This window comes from Pinus tabuliformis, chromosome 1_2 (assembly GCF_031772625.1).
Source record: "Pinus tabuliformis cultivar Carrire ecotype Pingquan chromosome 1_2, CPIR1, whole genome shotgun sequence".
NCBI lineage: Eukaryota > Viridiplantae > Streptophyta > Pinopsida > Pinales > Pinaceae > Pinus > Pinus tabuliformis.
In genome coordinates, this window is record NC_142298.1 from 639,577,488 (window position 1) to 639,598,440 (window position 20,953).

Genomic DNA, 20,953 nt, shown 5'->3' on the forward strand with positions numbered 1-20,953 from the left:
TAATGGGAATGGGCTTAACATTATCAAACCCCTATACTCCAAAATCTTAAAACTTGACAATTGTAACTAGTATTTACGAAAATTTCTATAAAATATTGCAATTGTCTATAATGCGACTTTTTGGAAGCTTTTCAGGTGGGTTTCTCTGGTCAAAATCCGGCAACAATTTACTGAAATCGCAAGTTTGATATCTAGTTTCTGCACAATCAAAGCGTCCCAGGGGTTAGTTTTTCAGGATGCTGAATCCAAATATACAGTTTAAAAACCATTTTAAATAATACAAATCAAGGTTTAACCTCAATTTTTTCCGCCGGATTCCGTCACCGGAATCTCCAAAAAATCACATTATAAACAACTCCTAAAATATTTATCAAATTTATGACGAAATTCTATAGTCTTCCTAACAAATTAAAACCCTTAGACTACTGCTGGGATAAGTAGTTGTCTCCTTAGGCATTAATTTAGCACCAGACTGTAAAAAGTGACAAAGAATTTGGTTTTTGTTTTTTTAATAAAAAAAATTGATAACAAGAGTAGAAGTGTTTGAATAGTATTCTTGAAATTATGTAAATTAAAGTTCTAAAAATTTGAATTTTATCAAAATTTCCACGGTTTTCCGTACGCCGAAGGGCATTTGCATAACCTCGGAGACAGAAATGTATTGACAGAAATTGTTGTAAATCAATACGGATCTCAAAAACTTTTGTGGGACTGGACAGTAAGCCCCGGATTCAGATTCCCTTGATATTGATGGGCTCAACTTGTCTTTATATATATCCATGGACTGAAAGATCCAGCAGATAGACAGGATGAATTCACAGCCGAACAATAAAAGAAACATAAATCTGATGGCTCAACCAGTACTTGTACCTGCTGTTCAACAAGCAACACTTGAGGCAACTGCAACCTCAAAGTCCCTGGAAGGAGAAATTCTGAGTAGTTATTTCATTGAAACATGTCGAACAGTAGTGCCCGTTCTTGGTATGTATCGCTTATACTCTTCAAATCTTCATTTTCGTTAGGTTTTTATTCTTCTCCTTAAGGGGATCCTTATCTTGTTGTGTATGAGTTTATTGCTTGCCCTGATAGGGATTTTACAGAACAAAAGAAAAACCCTGTGTTGCAGATAAACTCGGACCTTCTATGGCCGTTATAAGATCAGATATTGAGGGAAATATTCAGGTAAACAGTTTTAACGGGGAGATTATTTGTTTCAGCTTCAAGAAAATTCATATGTGCAGCTTTTTAAACAGAAACTCCCAAGTTTATTTTAAGGGATATTCAGCTAAAGTTACAGTGAGAGCTTTGAGTCAAACCTAGCCAAAATAGACTTTAGGCTAGCTGTGGTACTGAGAAATTTGCCAGTGAAAAATCTAATCTAGGTTAGCTGTGGTAATAGCCTGCTATAGTTTATATATACAGGTCCACAAGGTGTAATAGCATTTTTCCGCCTTGCCTCTCCATAATTACCTGTATTTCTATTTAGCAGCTAGTTATGGGTACAGCTTTGGGCACTTCCTGGAGAGAGAACTTTCTGAAGGCAGGCATTTAGGGTTAGTTTGGTTACGAATGAGAATCGAACCCATGCAGAATTGAATTTTGGCGCGTTGTGGTATACTTTCCCTTTTCTTATAGGTGGGGTATCTTTACCTATATCGCATATTTTGGAAATATTTTGAAATCCCATGAATACCAAAGAATTAAATTATTTGAACAGATTGCTGTTCATACGATTCCATGATATTCCAGAAATATACCATTCTAATAATTCACATTTATAATCATAGGTATTCAGTAGTGAATGTAGATGAAATATTTTGGAGTCCCATGGATAGCAGAGTTAAATTGCTTGAAATTGCTACTGTCCATGAGATTCGCTGATATTCCAGAAATTTGAATATGTTCAAATTTAGTGAATGTAGATGAAATATTTTGGAGTCCCATGGATAGCAGAGTTAAATTGCTTGAAATTGCTGCTGTCCATGAGATTCCCTGATATTCCAGAAATCTGAATATGTTCAAATTTATAAGAGTAGATATGAGTAGTGGATGGGTGTATTTTTTTGGGGTTGACAACTCGATAAATATCTGTCACTGACATGTAAGCTCTTTGAATAATATTGTGGATTCCAAAATTTGATTTTCAAAGAACTGGTAAGACTTCTTTTTGTAACTGTCGGCTGAATCCCTGTTAGAATAATAATATTTTATTCTCAGCGACTGGAGGAAATCTGCGGGTCTGGTAAATCTGAATACAAATTCCTATACGAAATTGTCCGCAAAGAAGTTGCAGAAGGAACGGCAAAGAAGCCATTGAGCTGCACAAGAGCCATACTCTGGCTTACAAGGTGCAAGATCAGTAAATTTTAGTAATGTCTATATGTTTGAAGAAATTTAAGAAAAATTATGGAGGTTGATTGAACTGAATAAATTTAAGATAAATTATAGAGGTTGATTGATCTGATTTGATTTCTGGGTGTATTTGGGGAATTTTTATGGGATTGAAAGGGCCATGGATTTTACCGTCGTACTGCTTCGCGATCTTTTGGAGCAGCCGGAGTGGAGTCTGAAGCAGGCTGTTGAACATGCATACAATATCACATTAAAGCGATGGCATGGTTGGATTTCTGCGGCAGCCTTCAAAGTGAGCCACTACTCTCTTTTTTTGGCCCCTTTCTTTTCCAGAATTTCTCCAGTTCTCAGAGATTCATCTGTTGTATATTTATCCAAAGAGATGTGTATGGCAGGTGGGTTTGAAATTGGTCCCTGAAAGAGAGAAGTTCATTGGGCTATTAGGAGACATGAAAGGGGATGTTGAGAAATTCATCTCAGCTTTGCCTCTTGTTCTGCAGGAAATTCACAAGTTTCTGGTAATTTCAGGATTTCGAATATGTTGTAATATTTTTACTATGAACAAGTTAATTTGATCTGCAATATTCTTTCTCATATTCAGAATAAAGAGAAAAACTAAGCTAATATAATTTTGTGTATTTGTCATGCAGCGAAGTCTGCGTTTGAACGGGATGAAATCGTCGTAAGATAAGATCTGTCAAGGTGCTCTAGCGGATAAAAGCTGTTATGTTCACTTTTGTTGGTTAGATTTTAGGATATTTCCAGAATAGAGCAGCGCGGAGATAAAAGATAACTTACTAACGTTGTATATTTCAAAAATGTAAAAAGTGTACAGATAATATTTTCGAGATATAAAATATGTACCAATCTTTATTGCCGTGTGAAATAGATCAAACTAGGAAATGAAGTAAAAATTACTTGTTTTTTCATATTCCTAAAATAAAAATTACTTGTTTCTTCGCATTCCTGTTAAATGTTTTTGGATTATAAATTCCAGGAATATCTTAGTCCTCAGGAAATATTTTCCTGTTAAATGTTTTTGGATTATAAATTCCAGGAATATCTTAGTCCTCAGGAAATAAGTCAAAAAATTGATCTCTCTCCGGTCAGATTCCAGAATGTTACTGCAATCTCAGGAGATAAGTCAAATAATTGACCTCTCTCCGGTCAGATTCCAGAATGTTACTGCGATCCACATAAAGATAGCCTTTTACATGCAATTATTTGTGGCAATGTTTTATTGACTGAGAGGAGAGTTTAATTAATTGCAGGTACGATTATTAGATAAAGCTATAAATGGTAATTTTTTATTTTGGAGATACTCGAGTAAGCTACGTAAGTCTTAGCGGTGAAATGAGTTTTGATGGGGTTAAACTTTTGGGACGTAACTAAATGCATTATCTAAAGTAAATATGATTTTTTATTTTTTTTTTAAATGATAATTTATGCGGAAAGTAAAGATGATATGATGTATTTGGGAGACGTAAAATTGCAATTGATCAAAAGATTTGAGGGATTTGATATAAAACGAATTTAATATTCTTATTACTTTTGTTAATTTGTCAATTGTATTTTGTATTTTTTTATGCATTTCATTTAATGGTAATGATTATTTTTCCTGTCTGAAAAAATCATAAATCTATGATGATTTTTTCTGTCGGGAAAAAAATTGATTATTTTAAAGCTATTATATATAGACAAAAATTAGTAATTATTTTTTTTTAATTATTTAAAATGAATTTATTTAATTATAAATTTATTTTCAATTTTATTATTTATTTTTATATTTTACTTTTGAGTTGGCTAATATTTTTTTTTTATATATATGGGAGGTAATGATTATTTTAAAATTATTATATATAGATAAAAATTAGTAATTATTTTTCTCAATTATTTAAAATGAACTTATTTAATTATAAATTTATTTTCAATTTTATTATTTATTTTTTATATTTTATTTTTGAGTTGGTTAATATTTTTTATGATATGGATAGATTTTGACACTACTATAGTTTTTTGGTGAGCCATGCCACCCTAACATGTATGTACTCATAAATTAAGTAGATTTGAACCTGGAATTTAGTGATACATAAGAGGTCATTTTCACAACCATTGCTAATTGAATTGGTGCCAAGAAGCTAATATTTTTAATATTATTATTTATATTTTATTAACTTTCTTTAAAATAAATATAAGATTATAATTGTAATATTTATAAATATTATTAAATTTTTTTAATTAACAAAAAAACAATTTTTTGTTTGCAACGATTATCAATATTAGTTTTCTTGTATCACATAATTGTTTTTTATTATTATTTTATTTTTATGAAGAGTTTTTATTAGAAATAAAGAAATAGGTTCATGATTAAAACTTTAGAGGTATTGAGATTTTTTTTTTTAATGGATTTCAAGAGATTATTCTAAGTAGTATGATTTTATTTAAATAATTGTGGTGTCACTTTGTATTCTCAAATAATAATTATTAATGATTGTCCCTATTGTGGGATTTTTTATTATCATTTTCCTAGTTACACCGAGTCTTTAATAATAATGTTGGTCGAGAAAAAATATGTATCCATTTCTGAGATACCAGTCAATAAGATTCAATTTACAAGATTGTGCAAGATTCAATTTACAAGATTGTGTGAAGTTCAATCAAACTTGAATGCTTTGTGACATAGTTTTTATCCACACAAGTAGTTTCCTCTCTAGACCTCCCAAAAAAATTTAACAAGTTACCTTGCTACTACTAGCTAAATTATAATACATTTTCACTAATTTTGGAAAAAAATTATTTTAATGGTAAATGTGTGATTTTAAATGCCCACTGGGTGATGGTGACAAGGTGTGCTATTAAGGTACTTTTTGGTGAAAATGTCATTGATTTATAAATTCAATGTGCAAAAAGACTAACCATCCTAAAGATTAGTGTGGTCCAAACTGAAAGTGATCACTAAATGATTTTGATAACTTAAATACCCTTGAGCTAAAACAACTATTCAAACTATAAGCTAACAAATTAAGAGTACCAATAATTTCTGTACTCAAAGGAAAATGTGTAATTTATAATGGTTATCAAGAAACCAAAAAAAAGGTGTAATTTTAAATAAATTATAAAATATAAAAGCACGTAGCTTATCGATTAACCTCGATGCACGAGAGGATATGAGTGAAAGTACGTGCTCGGCGGCGGAGATGACGCATTTGCACAAGGTGGAGTTTGGAACGGGGTCCAGCGAGATATTTACGAGGCACCCAAAAACCGACAAAACAATGAATGCTTTTAGATCGTAAAGGAGCATTAGGGCAACAAATTGCCGTATGATCGGTTGTTTGTGGATCAAAGGCCACATGGCGACAGGGGTTTAAATTTGACGGGTTCCCCTACCATCATAGAATTTTTTTACGACTGTTTTATTTTTAAACCGCTTTTCCCCGTCACTTTAATATTTATTTTTATTTGTTTCATCTAATTTTTTAAATTATATTCATAATTGTTTTTCTAAATTATATTAAAATTGTTTTCACATTAAAAAATAACTAATGTAAATATTGTTGTAACTAAATTAAACAATAAAATTGAACTTGGACTAATTGAACTAGAGTAAATATTGTTGCAACTAAATTAAACAATAAAATTGAACTTGGAACTTGGACTAATTGAACTAGAGTAAATATTGTTGCAACTAAATTAAACAATAAAATTGAACTTGGACTAATTAAACTAGACCAATTGAACTCATTCTTAAACTAAGTTTTACTTATTATTAAACTAACTAATAATGTAATTATTTATAATTATTTATGTAATTTTAATTTTTTATATAGTTCATGATGAATTATTTTTTAAAAATTGTGAGAGCTTAAAGTTATTAATTCTAATGTATTTTGTAAAAAGAAATAATTAATTTGATTTTTTTTAACAATTTTGAATTCAATTTTAAATAAGAATTTGAGAAGACTCTAACACCTCAACCAATAATATTATGTATTTTTTGAAGAAATTCAAAATTGTTTTAACATAAGGATGAACTCTCCTATCAGCACTCTAACATTTAAAATGCTAGTTATGTTTAGATTTAAATAAGAATTTATCAAAAGACATTGGAGTTATTGTCATAAACTATTTGAGAATTTCATATGCAACCACTAAATAGATTCATTTTCTTAATCAAATTTATATATAGATTCATTTTATAAAAAAATAAAATTTATAAGCAAAATGCTTAAAAAAATCCAAATAAAATTGAAACAAATTTCACCCAAACTAACGAGAAAAGTAATTTTTATTATTATTTTATTAAAAAAACTAATTACTAATCCAAAATTATAGACAATCTGAACCTTTAAACAAATTTAATTTGAGTGAGAAATGATTACATTTTGTAAATCAAAATAATTCACTAGCATGTTAACCAATAAGATCATTCACTTCTATTTTTACTCAATTTGGAATTGAAATTTGCTAATATCTTAGATTTATCTTCTTTTCCCATAAGGAAAAAGTCGTAATTTCTATTAATATGGAGAAATTACATTTTGCAGATGCTGATGCATATTCATATTGAGGTCCAGAGGCCTGCCTTGTACAAAAAAACCATGTATGTCTTGACCTCCACGCAGGGAGTCCTTGTAACTGTAACTAGATATGTCCAAAACTTAGAAGAAACATGATGTAAACACATTACATTTTGGCTCTACGCAGAGAGCACTGCTGTAACTGGTTCATATATAATGAAGTATATACATGTAAATACATATGTCAAAATCCACATAAAACAGAAACTGATTATATGAGGGTCTGAGACCCATTCCTAGTAAGGTCATCAAAAGGTCTGTGGTAGTGCTGATGGAAGGTTCCATCAATCTCCTCCTAGATCAGCCAGTCGTCTCGTTGTCTGTGCGCTGCTTCTTTGGATAGTTGGTCCGCATCGGTGTTCTGTTCCCTGTAGATATGGCGACAGACAAAGGATTCCAAAGATGTGATCAGTCTTTTTGCCTCATCAAGAATATGTCTCAAAGAGAATGTATAGCAATGAGATGCATCGTTCAGCCAGTTGCAAACAATTTGTGAATCACCAAATAGTTGTAGGTGGCTGCAATGTTTTTGTAATGTAAAATGTATGATATGTTTTGCTGTGCTTAATTCAGCAAAATTGTTGGTGCCTCTGCCAAGCTTAATCTGGATCTTATAACAATGTGCATCGTTGAGGTATAGTATCGCTCCTCCACCACAGCCTGCTTCTTGAGCAGAGCCATCAAAAAAAGCCCAAGGCTTCGATTTGTCAATACTTATAGGCTTGTTGGTGCCGGGGGGGGGTAATAGAAACTACCTCAGGTAGTAAGTCATAATCAGCAATAGTGTGACTCAGTATTACAGGCCAATAAGGTGCCTTGTTATGAAAAATAATCTGGTTCCGAGCTATCCAAATTGCCTAGCAAACAAGCAATGCCATGTTGATGGATTTTCCAGTATGATCTCGGCACCAACAGCTCCAAGCCTCCATTATATTCGGACCCTGCCAGTCTTTGAGGGAAGGATAGTGAGCAGAAATATTTTGCCAAAAGTCTTTAGTAACATTGCATTTTAAAAAAAGATGTTCAGTGCTTTCCTCTTCTATACAACAGAGATGGCATCTGAATGGTCCATGAAATGATCGCTTCATAAGATTGGTTCCAGTAGGGATTTTGTCGAAGAGTATATTCCACATTAAAAGGCGAGTGCCTGGGGCAGCTCCAAGCTTCCAGAGATCTTTCCAGATGGGGAGGATATTCGGGGGCTTGAATGGTTCCATGAGCTTTAAGTATCCCAATCTAGGGGAGTATATACCGTGTTTTGCAATGGCCCAGATAATCTCATCAGGGCCTTCAGTGAGTCTAATATGAGCCTGTGTGAGAGCATCTGTAAAGTCCCGCCATTCTTGCTGCCACTGTTCAGGGATCTCTAAAGTACGAGAAGTTGCCCAAGCCTGTTGAAGAAAGGTAGAATTGTCACTATCTCCAATGTGTTTAATATGCGTAATGCCTCTGTTGTGAAGGTGCCTTATCAGTCCTTCAGATAATCTGTGCATATTGTCGCACCCCACCCATGGATCCACCCCTATCCATACATTATTTCCTTCCTTAATGCGCCAAGTAATGCCTTCCCGCAATAGAGGTAGTGAGTGGAGAACAACTTTCCAAATATTGGATATATTGTGTCCAGGTTCATGCTGTTGACGAAACCAATCCATAAGGTGTGATGGCTTGATGTATTTAACTTAAGCTACACGAGACCATAGGCTATCTGTAGTCAGGAGATGCCAACCAAGTTTGGCTGCCAAAGCTTGGGCAAAGAAATCAAGTTTCTTGATGCCCCAACCTCCCCAACGTTTGGGTCTAGCAATGGTGTCCCATTTAACCCAGGCAAATAGCTTCCCTGTGTGGTGACCTTTCCATAAAAATCTAGCACAAATACTTTGTAGTCTGTACAGGATGCCTAGAGGTATCCAAGCCAAAGTCATCCAGTAAATTGGTGTGGCTTCAATAATAGCTTTAATGAGGATCAATCTCCCAGCTCTTGAAAGATATTTATGATACCATACCTGCAATCTTTTCTCCACCATGATATCTTAGATTTATCAATATATAATATGGATGATTACAATATATATACAACGATATTGATGATCATATACCTATAATCATAAGTTTCCAAAATTAAATAATCTAATAATAATAGATATAAGATATTTAAATAAACAATAAGTATTATCAAATTTAACTGAGAGATCGATAATCACTGGGTTAATAACCTTATCCATGGGTACTACAAACTATTGGTAAATTAATCACTCAATACCTCATGTTATAATTGACCATTTAAAATCCCCTTCATTTTTTAGAGTGTGATTTTATCATAAAAGAATCAATGAATGCCTAAATTATTATAAAATTTTATTTCTAATGACACGAAAACATCACCTTCTTTTAAATGCACTCAGTTAGATATCAGAGCTGAAATTCAATTGCATTCGGCAAAGAAAAGTTTATGCATTCGATTTGTGATATAACAAGCTATTCAATATGTGAAGTTCATGCGGCTCCAAATCAATATATATATATATATATATATATATATATATATATACACCATCCACTAAAGCTGCAGATGTAGGATTTAAGTATAGTTTAGATACAAGGTGCCTTTTTTATGGTTTAGTTATGAGTCGTCATAAATGTACATGCCCATTGCCTTCAATTGTATTAGACTATGCAGCTGTCAGGACCAAACTTTAAGTAGCCTGTAGCAGCTGGATTTTCGTTGTGGGAGTCTGTTACAAACATGTAATTGTGCAATTCTCTGAAGCAGCTGAATTTTCTGCGGAACTTAGCAAGTGAGACCGTGGTTGTAACAAAAGCCTGGAGAACATGTGTTCACAAAAAATAATCTTGGGAGCGACATAGAGCACGGGATGGAACTGTTGTTGCATATTCCTTAACAAAATTCAAATGCTAGCTTAGTATTGCGATTCACACCTCATAAACGTAGCTCTTAAATGGTACGTTGTGTGCTTGAACGCAATATCAGAGATTATACAGCTCACACATAAACACAGAATTCTGAAACACTTAGAACTTAAACAACAACTTGGAACTTGAGCTTGTCTTCATTCAATTACTGAACAAGTATTTATACATAACAAAGAAACTTATAGAGTTCGGTGGGGCGGTGGCTTCTCCAGGAATCTATCCACTATTCAGAGTTTCACCGACTTCTCCAGAAGACGCTAGGTTCTGCTTTTAATGCTAGTGGTTGGATTTATCAATGTTTTCCAACACTCCCCCTTAAATCCAGCCATATGACAACTATACAATATATAGGACACTGTGAGCATACTCTTAATTGATATGCCTATTGGTTTAAGTCTCAGCGAGGCTTACAATAAAACATTTCATTTTTGACTTCTTGCTAAAGGGTCCATGCTTGTTCATTTGTTGATGCAGTTTCATCTTCACCTTTCTTGTCATAAGATAGTGATTGAGCTTCTCCTTTCTTGATTGCAGGTTAACATTCGTTGTATTCAACATTGCTTCACGTTCTTGAGACTTATGCTTGTCCTTAATGCTTGCAATTTCTTCAAGTTTTGTTGCTTCTTCTTGATTGTCAATATCTGCACACTAAAAACAATGTTATATTCATAAACAGAACCATACTCATTATTTTCATCTAGCTCATTAATGGATTGTCCAGTTTCAAGATTCTTCACCATGCCAGTTGCTGCTTTCAAACCTACATCAATATGTTTAAAAGATTTCTCAAGCCATCCTTCAATTAGCTTTATCTCTGCATAATCAAGCTTGACATCTTCAAACTTGTTTATTCCTTTAACTGCTACTACAATTTCTTCTTCATGTTCTTCCACACGATCATCAAAAGCAAACAACGATTTATCAATCATTTTCTTTTCAGAGATAACTTGCAATTCATTTTCATAAAATAAATATCCATTATCAAATTTAATTGCAAATTCATCCGTTGCGGCTAAGTCATCCACAACTTTTTCCTCTGCAATCTCATTTGTTTTCTCACTGCATTTCATTTCCAGCTGATTCAAATCAATATTTAGCATTTCATATTCTTCTGCAACTATTGCCATTTCATTCTTTCTCCTCACTTTTTAAAATTCTCTCCGAGACCGTCTCCTCTGTTGACCCATCACTCTACTGCATAGTAGGCTCTCCACACAACGGCATGAATATGTGCAATAGTCACCCAACTGGACAACACTTGTTGCACGCACTGCAGCACTCACATTCTTTCAGCATCAACAACCTTGTTCGACCCTCTATGGGTCATGCAGCAACACCAAAAACAACACAATCACCACAAATCACTCAACTCGCTCAGCGCTCAGCGACATCCACGCATCTGCTGCATGCTCTCACATCATTCACAACAGAAATGAAACACATGTTTATGAAACTTTTTAATATTCCTCACACAAAGTCTAATACCAACAGATACGAAAAATCTCTCGTTCACCAAATAAAATCGAAAGCTTGCCCCACTCGACTGTTTTGGGGCTATGAAAACTCCTTCTTGGAAATATTCGACTCTATTTTCTTGGCAGAAAATGGCTCCCTCCGACTCCTTCGACCAGTTCGTCCTTCGCCAGAGTCTTTATCTGCTACAAACAAACTTCTCTGCAACATAGGGGAAGCACTCAAACAAATTTCTCTGCAACAGATATCTCACACTGGCTACAACGGAGATTTGTTTAGTGATTTCCTTGAAAAATGCCTTTCAAAGATTGAAAAAACCAAAATCATAAAAGCAGAATGCATAATGAAAAATGAAAATTATAAAACTGAATGAAACTCGCATACAATCCTTCGTCTAGGATTTCCCTTCCACACTTTCGCTGCACCACAACTCGTTCTACGGGTTAGCAGCCACCGTCACACGCGTCTCTGGTCACCGCACGACCCTCACTCCACCACTGGATTTCTCAGCAACAAACAAGACACTCGGCTGCAGTCTCCAGTTCTTCATCCAACGGACCAATCTGTCGGCCAGCAAGCACAAAACAGCCTCACCAACACCAGAAAACAGAACTCTGTCGCTCACGCTTACGGCTCTTTACCAGCACTCACTGAGCTGTCTCATAGCTCTTCACAACTCAACCTCACACCTGCTCTGCGCACAGCAGGACATCAACACTTCTAGACAGTTCTCAACACATCAACTCAATGGCTCCTCTAAGCACTCAATCAGAGTTCAACACACTAGGCATAGACACTACAATTGGCATCACGCAGTGATTCACCACTCGGCCTCCTCCAAGCAGCTCACTTGAGCTATATCTTCTGGACAACGCTGGACCGTGCACACAGCACCACAGGGCGACCTCTCACAACTCAAAACAACCCACACTCCTGAGCTCTGATACCAAATTAGAGATTACACAGCTCACACATAAACACAGAATTCTGAAACACTTAGAACTTAAACAACAACTTGGAACTTGAGCTTGTCTTCATTCAATCACTGAACAAGTATTTATACATAACAAAGAACTTGGAACTTGAGCTTGTCTTCATTCAATCACTGAACAAGTATTTATACATAACAAAGAAACTTCTGGAGTTCGGTGGGGAGGTGGCTTCTCCAGGAAGCTATCCACTCTCCCACTTCTCCAGAAAACGCTAGGTTCTGCTTTTAATGCTGGTGGTTGGATTTATCAATGTTTTCCAACAGGCAAAACCTGTGCTTTAATGGAGGTAAAAAAAGTAACTAATTTATAGCATGTAAGTTGGGTTTTTAACCATTGTGTTTGTTATAAAGTTTAGATTACACTGTACGACGTACTTCCGCTAAATATTCAGGAGTTAGCTAAGTTGTCTAACATTTCTATGGAACTTCAAATGATTCAGCTAAACACTTTTTCTGTATGGAAAAAAAGGGTTCTATTATATTTATGGAAAGATGTTAAGCATGTAATAAAAGTTGAGCAAAGGATGGGCAGTCTATATGTAGCAATACGAGAGCAATATGGAGGCTCTACGAGGGTTTCTGGTTCAACGATGGTTTCTCTATGAAGGTAAATCTGGCGAGCACATTTTCTTGGAGTTTGTTGGCATTGGGCAGTGAAAATTGAAAAGGAAGTCCACGGGGAATCCACAGGCCCTAGTAGATATGGCGTTTGGCGCTTCGCGTGGCTATACCAACTACCTCTAGGGGCCTGTGTTATCGATAGGGTTATCTGCAAATTAGTGTATTCCTTCCTGACGCTTATAGTGAAACTTCTCACGAAACCACGATGAATCTTACTTTCCTGCATGCAAATTAACTAAAACATTCTCAATTCGTATACAAGAATTCAAATAAATATTCTATACATGAAAGCTAAGTAAAATACTTACTGTCCTGCATGCAGATTAACTAAAACATTCTCAATTCGTATAAAAGAATTCAAAATAAATATTCTATACATGAAACCTAAATAAAATACTTACTTGCCTACATGTAGGTTAAAGAAGCATAGTAACACTCAAACCATACATAGTCGAACTTGGCATCAACACAGCAGAAATATTTTCCTGAACTTCAACTTCAATCTCCTTAATGGAAAATTTTCTCCTACTTTTCCATTAATATATGAATTAATTTACTACCAACTTTTCCTCTTGGTGGCAGGTCTTAACCCCAAATACGTTCTCAAGGATTTTGAAGCGTTAATGACTGAAATATGGATTTCTCTGGATAAACATGGACATTAATATACATGATACCTTTCAAAAAAGTGTTTGAAGAGACTCGTATTCATCATCATTGATCTTTCAATTTCACAATTACAAATAGAAGCAACCTCTTTTATTTGATATTTATTTATTCTATTTATAAATGAATTAATTACTCTAGAGTCTGGATTGGATTGAGCTATTGCAAAGACTTTCCCAGATTTTAAAATAATGATTAATGACAAAGGATACATTGTACACATCTATAAATTGTGGAGATGGATCATTAAATGATTCCTCATCCACTAGCTCTCTGCTAAAATTGAATCGCTCATAACTACACCACGCCACCTAAAACACTTTATAGATAAAATGTGAACAGAATTGAAAAGAAAGAGATGTAGCTCTCAGGTGTGGCCTGCACCTGGGGACTACACTCACAAAACTTGAGAGATCACTCTCGTCCACTCTTCATCAATCAATCAAAAATTACATCATTAAATACAATACTAGGAAATAGGAAGTTGCACCCAAACCCCATAACTATAGGAACTAATCCTAAACTAGGGAGAAAGTTACAGCAACGTAACTATTTTCTCCATTAATATCAAAATAATATTAATTATTCTCAACTCCCCCCCTTAATGGAGAAAGGATTCTCCTGGACTCCTAGCATCTTTCTAAACAATTCAAATTTCACTCGTGTAAGAGGCTTTGTAAAAATATCAGCCACATTGTCACAAGTTTTACAATATTCAACAACAATTTCTTTTGACTGTATTTTCTCTCTAAAAAAATGGAATTGAGTGTCTATATGTTTGGTGTTTTTGTGAAACACTGGATTGTATGCTAATTTGATGGTGCTCTGGTTGTCGCTTTTGATAGAAGTGGGTTGCTTCTATTCTTTTCCTGCATCTTTGAGAAGTCTCCTCAACCAGATCGCTTCATATGTTGCTGCACACAATGCTTGATACTCAGCTTCACATGACGACAAAGCTACAGTACTCTGTTTCTTGCTGCTCCATGCTATGACCCCGAAACCTATGTTAAATGCATAACCTATGATGGACCTCCGATCATCTAGGTTACCTGCCCAGTCTGAGTCTGAAAAACCTACTAGAGTAACATCAGATACATCAGTGTATAAAATACCAAAATGAACAGTACCACAAAGATACCTCAACACGCTTTTTGCTGCTGTCCAGTGACTTTCACGCGGTTTCGACATGAATTGGCTCAACACACTAACTGAGTATGCCAAGTCAGGTCTGGTTGTTGTAAGATATATCAGGCTGCCAACCAGCTGTCTGTACATTATTGCATCTACCTCCTTAGTGCCATCGTCACTGCTCAATTTCAGATTTTGCTGCAAAGGTGTCGTTGCTGATCTACACCAATCCATCCCAAACTTTTCCAACAGATTTCTAGCATACTTCCCTTGGGTAAGAAAAGTTTGCCCAGTATCTCTGAATACTTCTAATCCCAGACAATAGTTAAGGCTTCCGAGATTTTTCATCTCAAAGACTTGTGCCATGAGCCTTTTGATTTCTCTGATTAAGTCATCTGCATTTCCTGTTAGAATCATATCATCCACATATAGAGAAATCAAAATAATCTGCCCCTGATCATTGTACTTGGTATACAAATTTGGGTCATTTAAGCTTCTATGAAAACCATGCTCTATAAAGAAAGAATCAACCTTTTCACACCAAGACCTGGGAGCTTGCTTTAAACCATATAAAGCCTTTTTCAACATACAAACAAGCTTTTCCTGCCCCTGCTTTACAAATCCTTCTGGCTGTACTAAGTAAATTTCTTCTTTTAAATCACCATTTAAAAATGCAGATTTAACATCTAGTTGGTGTAATTCCCAATTACATTTAGTAGCTAAAGCAATAAGTAATCTGATTGTATTTAGCTTTGCTACAGGTGCAAAAGTATCATCAAAATCAATACCTTCCTGCTGTGAGTATCCTTTTGCAACCAACCTAGCTTTTAACTTATCTATACTTCCATCTGCATTAATTTTGGGTTTAAACAACCATTTACTTCCTATAGGTGTTTTGTTTTTAGGTAGCTCTACTAATTCCCAAGTATTATTTCTAAGAATTGATTCCATCTCCTCATTCATTGCAGCTCTCCATTCCTCAAATTGACTAGCTTCTTTATAATTAGAGGGCTCTATAATGTTCAAAAACTTTGACATCAACACATAGTTTCTCAACTTCTTTGGTAATTGGGTCTTCCTACCTGACCTCCTTGGTAGGGGACTTACCTCAAATTTGTTTTGCTCTGCCATAACTGGGCCTGCTTTTTCATCTTCTTGCTGTTCTTCTTCATTCTCTTCTTTCTGCTCCTATTCCTGCTCCCTTTCATCCTCGCTGCTTTCCTCCAACAGCAATGGAATGTGCCAATCATCTCCAACATTAGCTTTCCTTTCTTGTACCTGTTCATGAAAGACTACATCTCTACTTGCAAATGTCTTACGAGACTCAGGATTGAATAGTTTGTATGCTTTAAACTCTGTACCATAACCAACAAAGATGCATTTCACTGCTTTAGGGTCTAGTTTCTTTCTATCAGCTTTGGGTACATGTGCAAATGCCTTTGACCCAAAGACTCTTAAATGGTTTACTGCTGGTTTAAATCCATATAAGGCTTCAAAAGGGGTTTTGAAGCCAAGAAACCTAGTAGGACTTCTATTTTTCAAATATACAGCAGTATTTATCGCTTCTGCCCAAAAAATATTAGATAGACCTTTACCTTGCAGCATGCTCCTTGCACATTCCACCAAGGTTCTGTTTTTACGCTCTGCAACTCCGTTTTGCTGTGGTGTGTGCGGTACTGTATACTGTTGAACAATCCCGTGAGATTTGCAGTATTTCATGAATTCCTTTAATTTGTATTCTCCTCCTTGATCAGATCGGAGAATTTTAATACTTTTTCCAAACTGTTTTTCCACCAGGGTTTTGAAATCTATAAAACATTGGAAAGTCTGACTTTTCTTGTTTAAAAAATAAACCCATGAATACCTAGTGCAGTCATCAGTAAACAACAAAAAATAGTATGCTCCCCCTAGCGACCTTGTCTGCATGGGACCACATACATCAGTGTGCACTAGCTCTAAGATTTCTGTTTGCCTCCTCCTATCATGCACAGGGAACTGTTCTTTGTGCATCTTTCCTAAGGCACAACCATCACAGTTTAACTGAATGTTACGAAAGATGGGGAGACCTTCGACCATACCTTTCTTTTGTAACAACATGAGATCCTGCAGATTCAGATGACCAAACCTCTGATGCCAGAGTTGTTCAGCTGTCGACTCTCCTGCAACCATGGCTTGCTTTGATATACTTTTTGCATCCAGTCTGTATAGGCTTCCAACTCGCATGCCTGTTGCAACAATTTCATTCCTGCAATCCTTTATCACACAGTGAGTCTTGAAGAATTCGACATGCATATCTTGATCAGCCATCATGGATACAGATATCAGGTTTTTCTTTATTCCAGGTACATATAAAACATTTGAAAGGTGACTAATCTTTCCATTTGGTAACTTAACTGAAATCACCCCATGACCTTTAATCTGATATCCATTATCATCCCCTAGATATATTTTTGATCCAGTTATAATTTCTTCAAGACTATCAAAAAATTCCTTATTACCTGTCATGTGAGAGGATGCTCCGGAATCGACATACCAGATGTCATCTTCATTCGATGCTGAAAGGGCACAGTCGACTGTGAACAGTCGAAATTCATGACTGAAGTCTTCTTCTTCAACAAAATATCCTCTGTGTTTTGGATTTACCTGTCTCCTCCTTGCTTCATCAGCCTGCTTCTTATAATAACAATCTCTCTGTATATGACCCTTCTTTCCACAATAAAAGCATTTCTTTTCAGAATGATTTGCAAGCATACCTTTATGACAGTGATTTTTATGTGTTGTTCCTCCTTTCTGGACTGATTGCTGCTGTGATTGCTTCCCTTTAGATAGTCGTCGTTTTGCCACCAGCGCAAGATCGTCACTTTGGGGGTTCAGATTCAGATTCTACCGTCGCTCTTCCTCTTGCTGCAAGATCGCAGTGAGATCATCAAACGTGGGTGTTTTCTCCCTTGCCGAGACTCCAGTGATGAAAGTTTGGAAATCGTCACGCATCCCATTCATTGTAATTGCAACAAGATCTTCATCAGCCACCGCCACTCCAATGGCCCCCAATCCGTCTTTAACATCCTTAATTCGCGCAACAAATGCAGTAGCAGACTCCCTTTCGTCCATCCTCATTGAAAATAGCTTTCTTTTCAGAGCCAAAACTCTGTTTGCATTCTAGGTCTCATACAGACTTTTGATTTTCGTCCAAATCTCTGCGGACGTTTTACAGTCTCTGATGTGTGCAATAACATTGTCTTTCACAGACATCTTCAATAGGACTTTGGCTTTGTTTTCTCGTTTTTCCCAGTCTTCCTTCTGTGTGGTTGCAGTCGGCTTCTGCTCATCGCCTGTCACTATAGTCCAGGCATTCGCACCTTCGAGCAGGGTCTGGATCTTAAACTTCCAATTCGTGAAGTTAGACCCATTGAGTTTACCAGATTCGTTAAGGTAAGATTCCATCATATTACTCATTGTGAATCTACTTAACAATAACAAAAATACAATACCTGACAGATGGATCTGTCACCTCTGCCACCGATCTACAGTGTCTGGCACTCCCGCTCCAATGAGCAAATTCTGCGTTTTCAACACAGCCGAAACAATGATCTGATCACAATTGATCCGATCCACCTCTCTCAGATTGATCTGCCACTTCACCGATCCTGCTCTCCCTGCAGATCGCCAAACGAAGTCGAGGTTTCCCGCAGATCTCCTCTGGCGCTTTCCCGATCTGTCTCTCCCGGACGGATCTGTAACTCTGTCGATCTGCACCGTTTGCAAACCGCCAAACGAAGTTCACACTATCACAGATCCCCTTGGCGCAACCCCGAGCGAAAAATCCACGCTAATTAAAAATCAGTGTAAGTGTCTTAATTGGCGTGATTTTCCCGGTAAAATCCCGCGCTAATCGGGTTTTCTGGCGCGTTGGCGCGATTTATCCCTTAAAATCCGCGCTAATCGGGCTTCTGGCGCGACTATCAGCGCAAAATCCGCGCTAATCCGCCTTTCCACTCAGAAAAAAAAATTTCCGAGTCCGAGTCAGGTGTTCTGCAGTCCACCTGCTCAATTGAGCATAGAGCTCTCGTGTACACACAACCACAAAGGCACTTCAAGCCACACAGGCAATTCCACCACACAGGTGACAAAAGATCAGGCTCACTCAAGCTGAGCTCTGATACCAAGATAAAATGTGAACAAAATTGAAAAGAAAGAGATGTAGCTCTCAGGTGTGGCCTGCACCTGGGGACTACGCTCACAAAACTTGAGAGATCACTCTCATCCACTCTTCATCAATCAATCAAAAATTACATCATTAAATACAATACTAGGAAATAGGAAGTTGCACCCAAACCCCATAACTATAGGAACTAATCCTAAACTAGGGAGAAAGTTACAACAACGTAACTATTTTCTCCATTAATATCAAAATAATATTAATTATTCTCAACTTTTATAACAACAATTCATGTTTCTATTTTTCTGTGTATGATTCGTGTTTCTCCTTTTTTTCTCCGTAGTCTGACTAAATTTATATCATGTTGATGGGTGGTGGGCCTCAAACGTCTTAGGAATATGTGTAGATATGGTGACGAATCTGGATATATATATATATATATATATATATATATATATATATATATATATATATATATATATTTATTTGTCGTTTTTTATATGCCCGTCAAAATGACATTTTTAAAAATTAATTGCAAGTTAAGTATGACGTGTATATTTTGAAATAAACTGTATTTAATGTCTAAAAATGCAGAAAACATCTAAACGGGCATCAAATTTAACCCCTTATGGCGATCGATATGAAGAAGCGATCAATGGTTAAGCGGAGTGGTTTCTGGTAATTAAGGAGAGTTAGTTAAAGAAGGGAGAGCAATTTTATTAGATGGATTTTATTTATTTGGACAAGAAGAATCTAAATTTTAGAGGACTCAGAGGGGCTGTATGGTAGTAAGTCCTTGCTTTAAGGGGGAGCAAGGTAGGGAGTGGGGGGTTGAGTGGAAAGAAATATGTAACTGAAATCTAAGTTTTTACTATAGAACCTGTGAGAGTTCAGTGGACGGAGCGAATGAATTCATTCATGTCTATCAATCTCTAATATTTCAAAATAGAGCATACCCAACCCTGCCTTACCCACTTTTATCCAATTGTTTCATTTTAGCAGTTATCATCATCCTACTGTTATCCATTTATACTTATCCATTTCTACAAGATATGGTGAGTGTGTACCTTATCATATATGATACATCTTGTTTCTAGAGAAGTTGCTAACTATAAAAAGGTTAAACAATCAAAAAAATCGATTCAAACTATCAGTGCCATCATTCACAATTTCAGTCTTTGTTGCATTGCATTCTATTAAAATCTTAGTCCAATAAGAAATCGCATGGAATTTTCTGCGCACTACCTGTAACCATGTTCCATAGTTAGAGTTTGTTGAAATCATTATCTTGTATAAAGAACAATAATGGATCACTAGCTTGAGTTTAACTTTAATAGTCTGTTATTTAAATTGCATCTTTCTCCACCTGTTCTAAGGATATACATTGGATTAAGTGGATATGTCCTATGCATCAACGCCACATTCTGTATAGCGAGATATTGGTAGCATTTATTAACAAGTGACCTTCATTATGATATAGTATAGTATTCCTGTCTTTAGTGAGTAGTTTCGGTTATGTAGTTTTTCCTACCTATTTGGAAGAAGATGAGGAAGTGTAACGGAAGTAATCTAATCCCACTAACTTTTATCCAACATACTTTGCTCAAATGCACCTAAAGTCCTAAGGGATATAGCCCAGAGTTAGATCAACTGGTGGTTGGTTTCATTTCATGCCAATCTCTAGCAAGTGCCCAGTTAGAATCTACCTAGGTGAGGCACACTAATCTACACCAATAGGTTTCCCAAGGATCCATAAGGATCCATAAATGTGGGAAAGCATCCCTTGGGTTTCCCATGATGTTTTCCTTGAACAAAAAGTGCACCTAAGAGATACACTGAACATTAAATGTCCAACAGAGAATAACTACAAGAACATGGAGTCTAAATTAGGTTTACATTAAATGGCCTACTCAAACTAGAATAGGCATACAGGTTGTTATTATCATTCCTTTCCTTTCTTAGACATGCATTTCCTCTAGCAGAACAACTCAGAAACATTAACTTGTTGTTCTGGTTTTTAATCCAGTTAACCGAGTTTTAACAGCCTAT

At 35.8% G+C, this 20,953-nt stretch overlaps 1 protein-coding gene across 1 annotated transcript; it reads left to right on the plus strand.

Moving 5' to 3' along the window:
- The first annotated feature begins 527 nt into the window (after positions 1-527).
- Positions 528-3,238, plus strand: LOC149207271 (glycolipid transfer protein 1-like). The gene is made up of 6 exons (XM_089393883.1): positions 528-981; positions 1,127-1,182; positions 2,218-2,348; positions 2,509-2,644; positions 2,748-2,870; positions 3,003-3,238. Exons 1-6 carry the CDS (start codon positions 810-812, stop codon positions 3,036-3,038), a joined length of 654 nt encoding a protein of 217 aa, XP_089250009.1. The 5' UTR covers positions 528-809; the 3' UTR covers positions 3,039-3,238.
- Positions 3,239-20,953: the final 17,715 nt, after the last annotated feature.

Bases quoted from the DNA above. Each gene is read 5' to 3' on its own strand.
- LOC149207271 (XM_089393883.1), top strand. From the start codon at position 810: ATGAATTCACAGCCGAACAATAAAAGAAACATAAATCTGATGGCTCAA. The intron at 2,645-2,747 runs GTGAGCCACTAC...TGTGTATGGCAG, and splicing joins TTTCTGCGGCAGCCTTCAAA to GTGGGTTTGAAATTGGTCCC. The intron at 2,871-3,002 runs GTAATTTCAGGA...TTTGTCATGCAG, and splicing joins AGGAAATTCACAAGTTTCTG to CGAAGTCTGCGTTTGAACGG.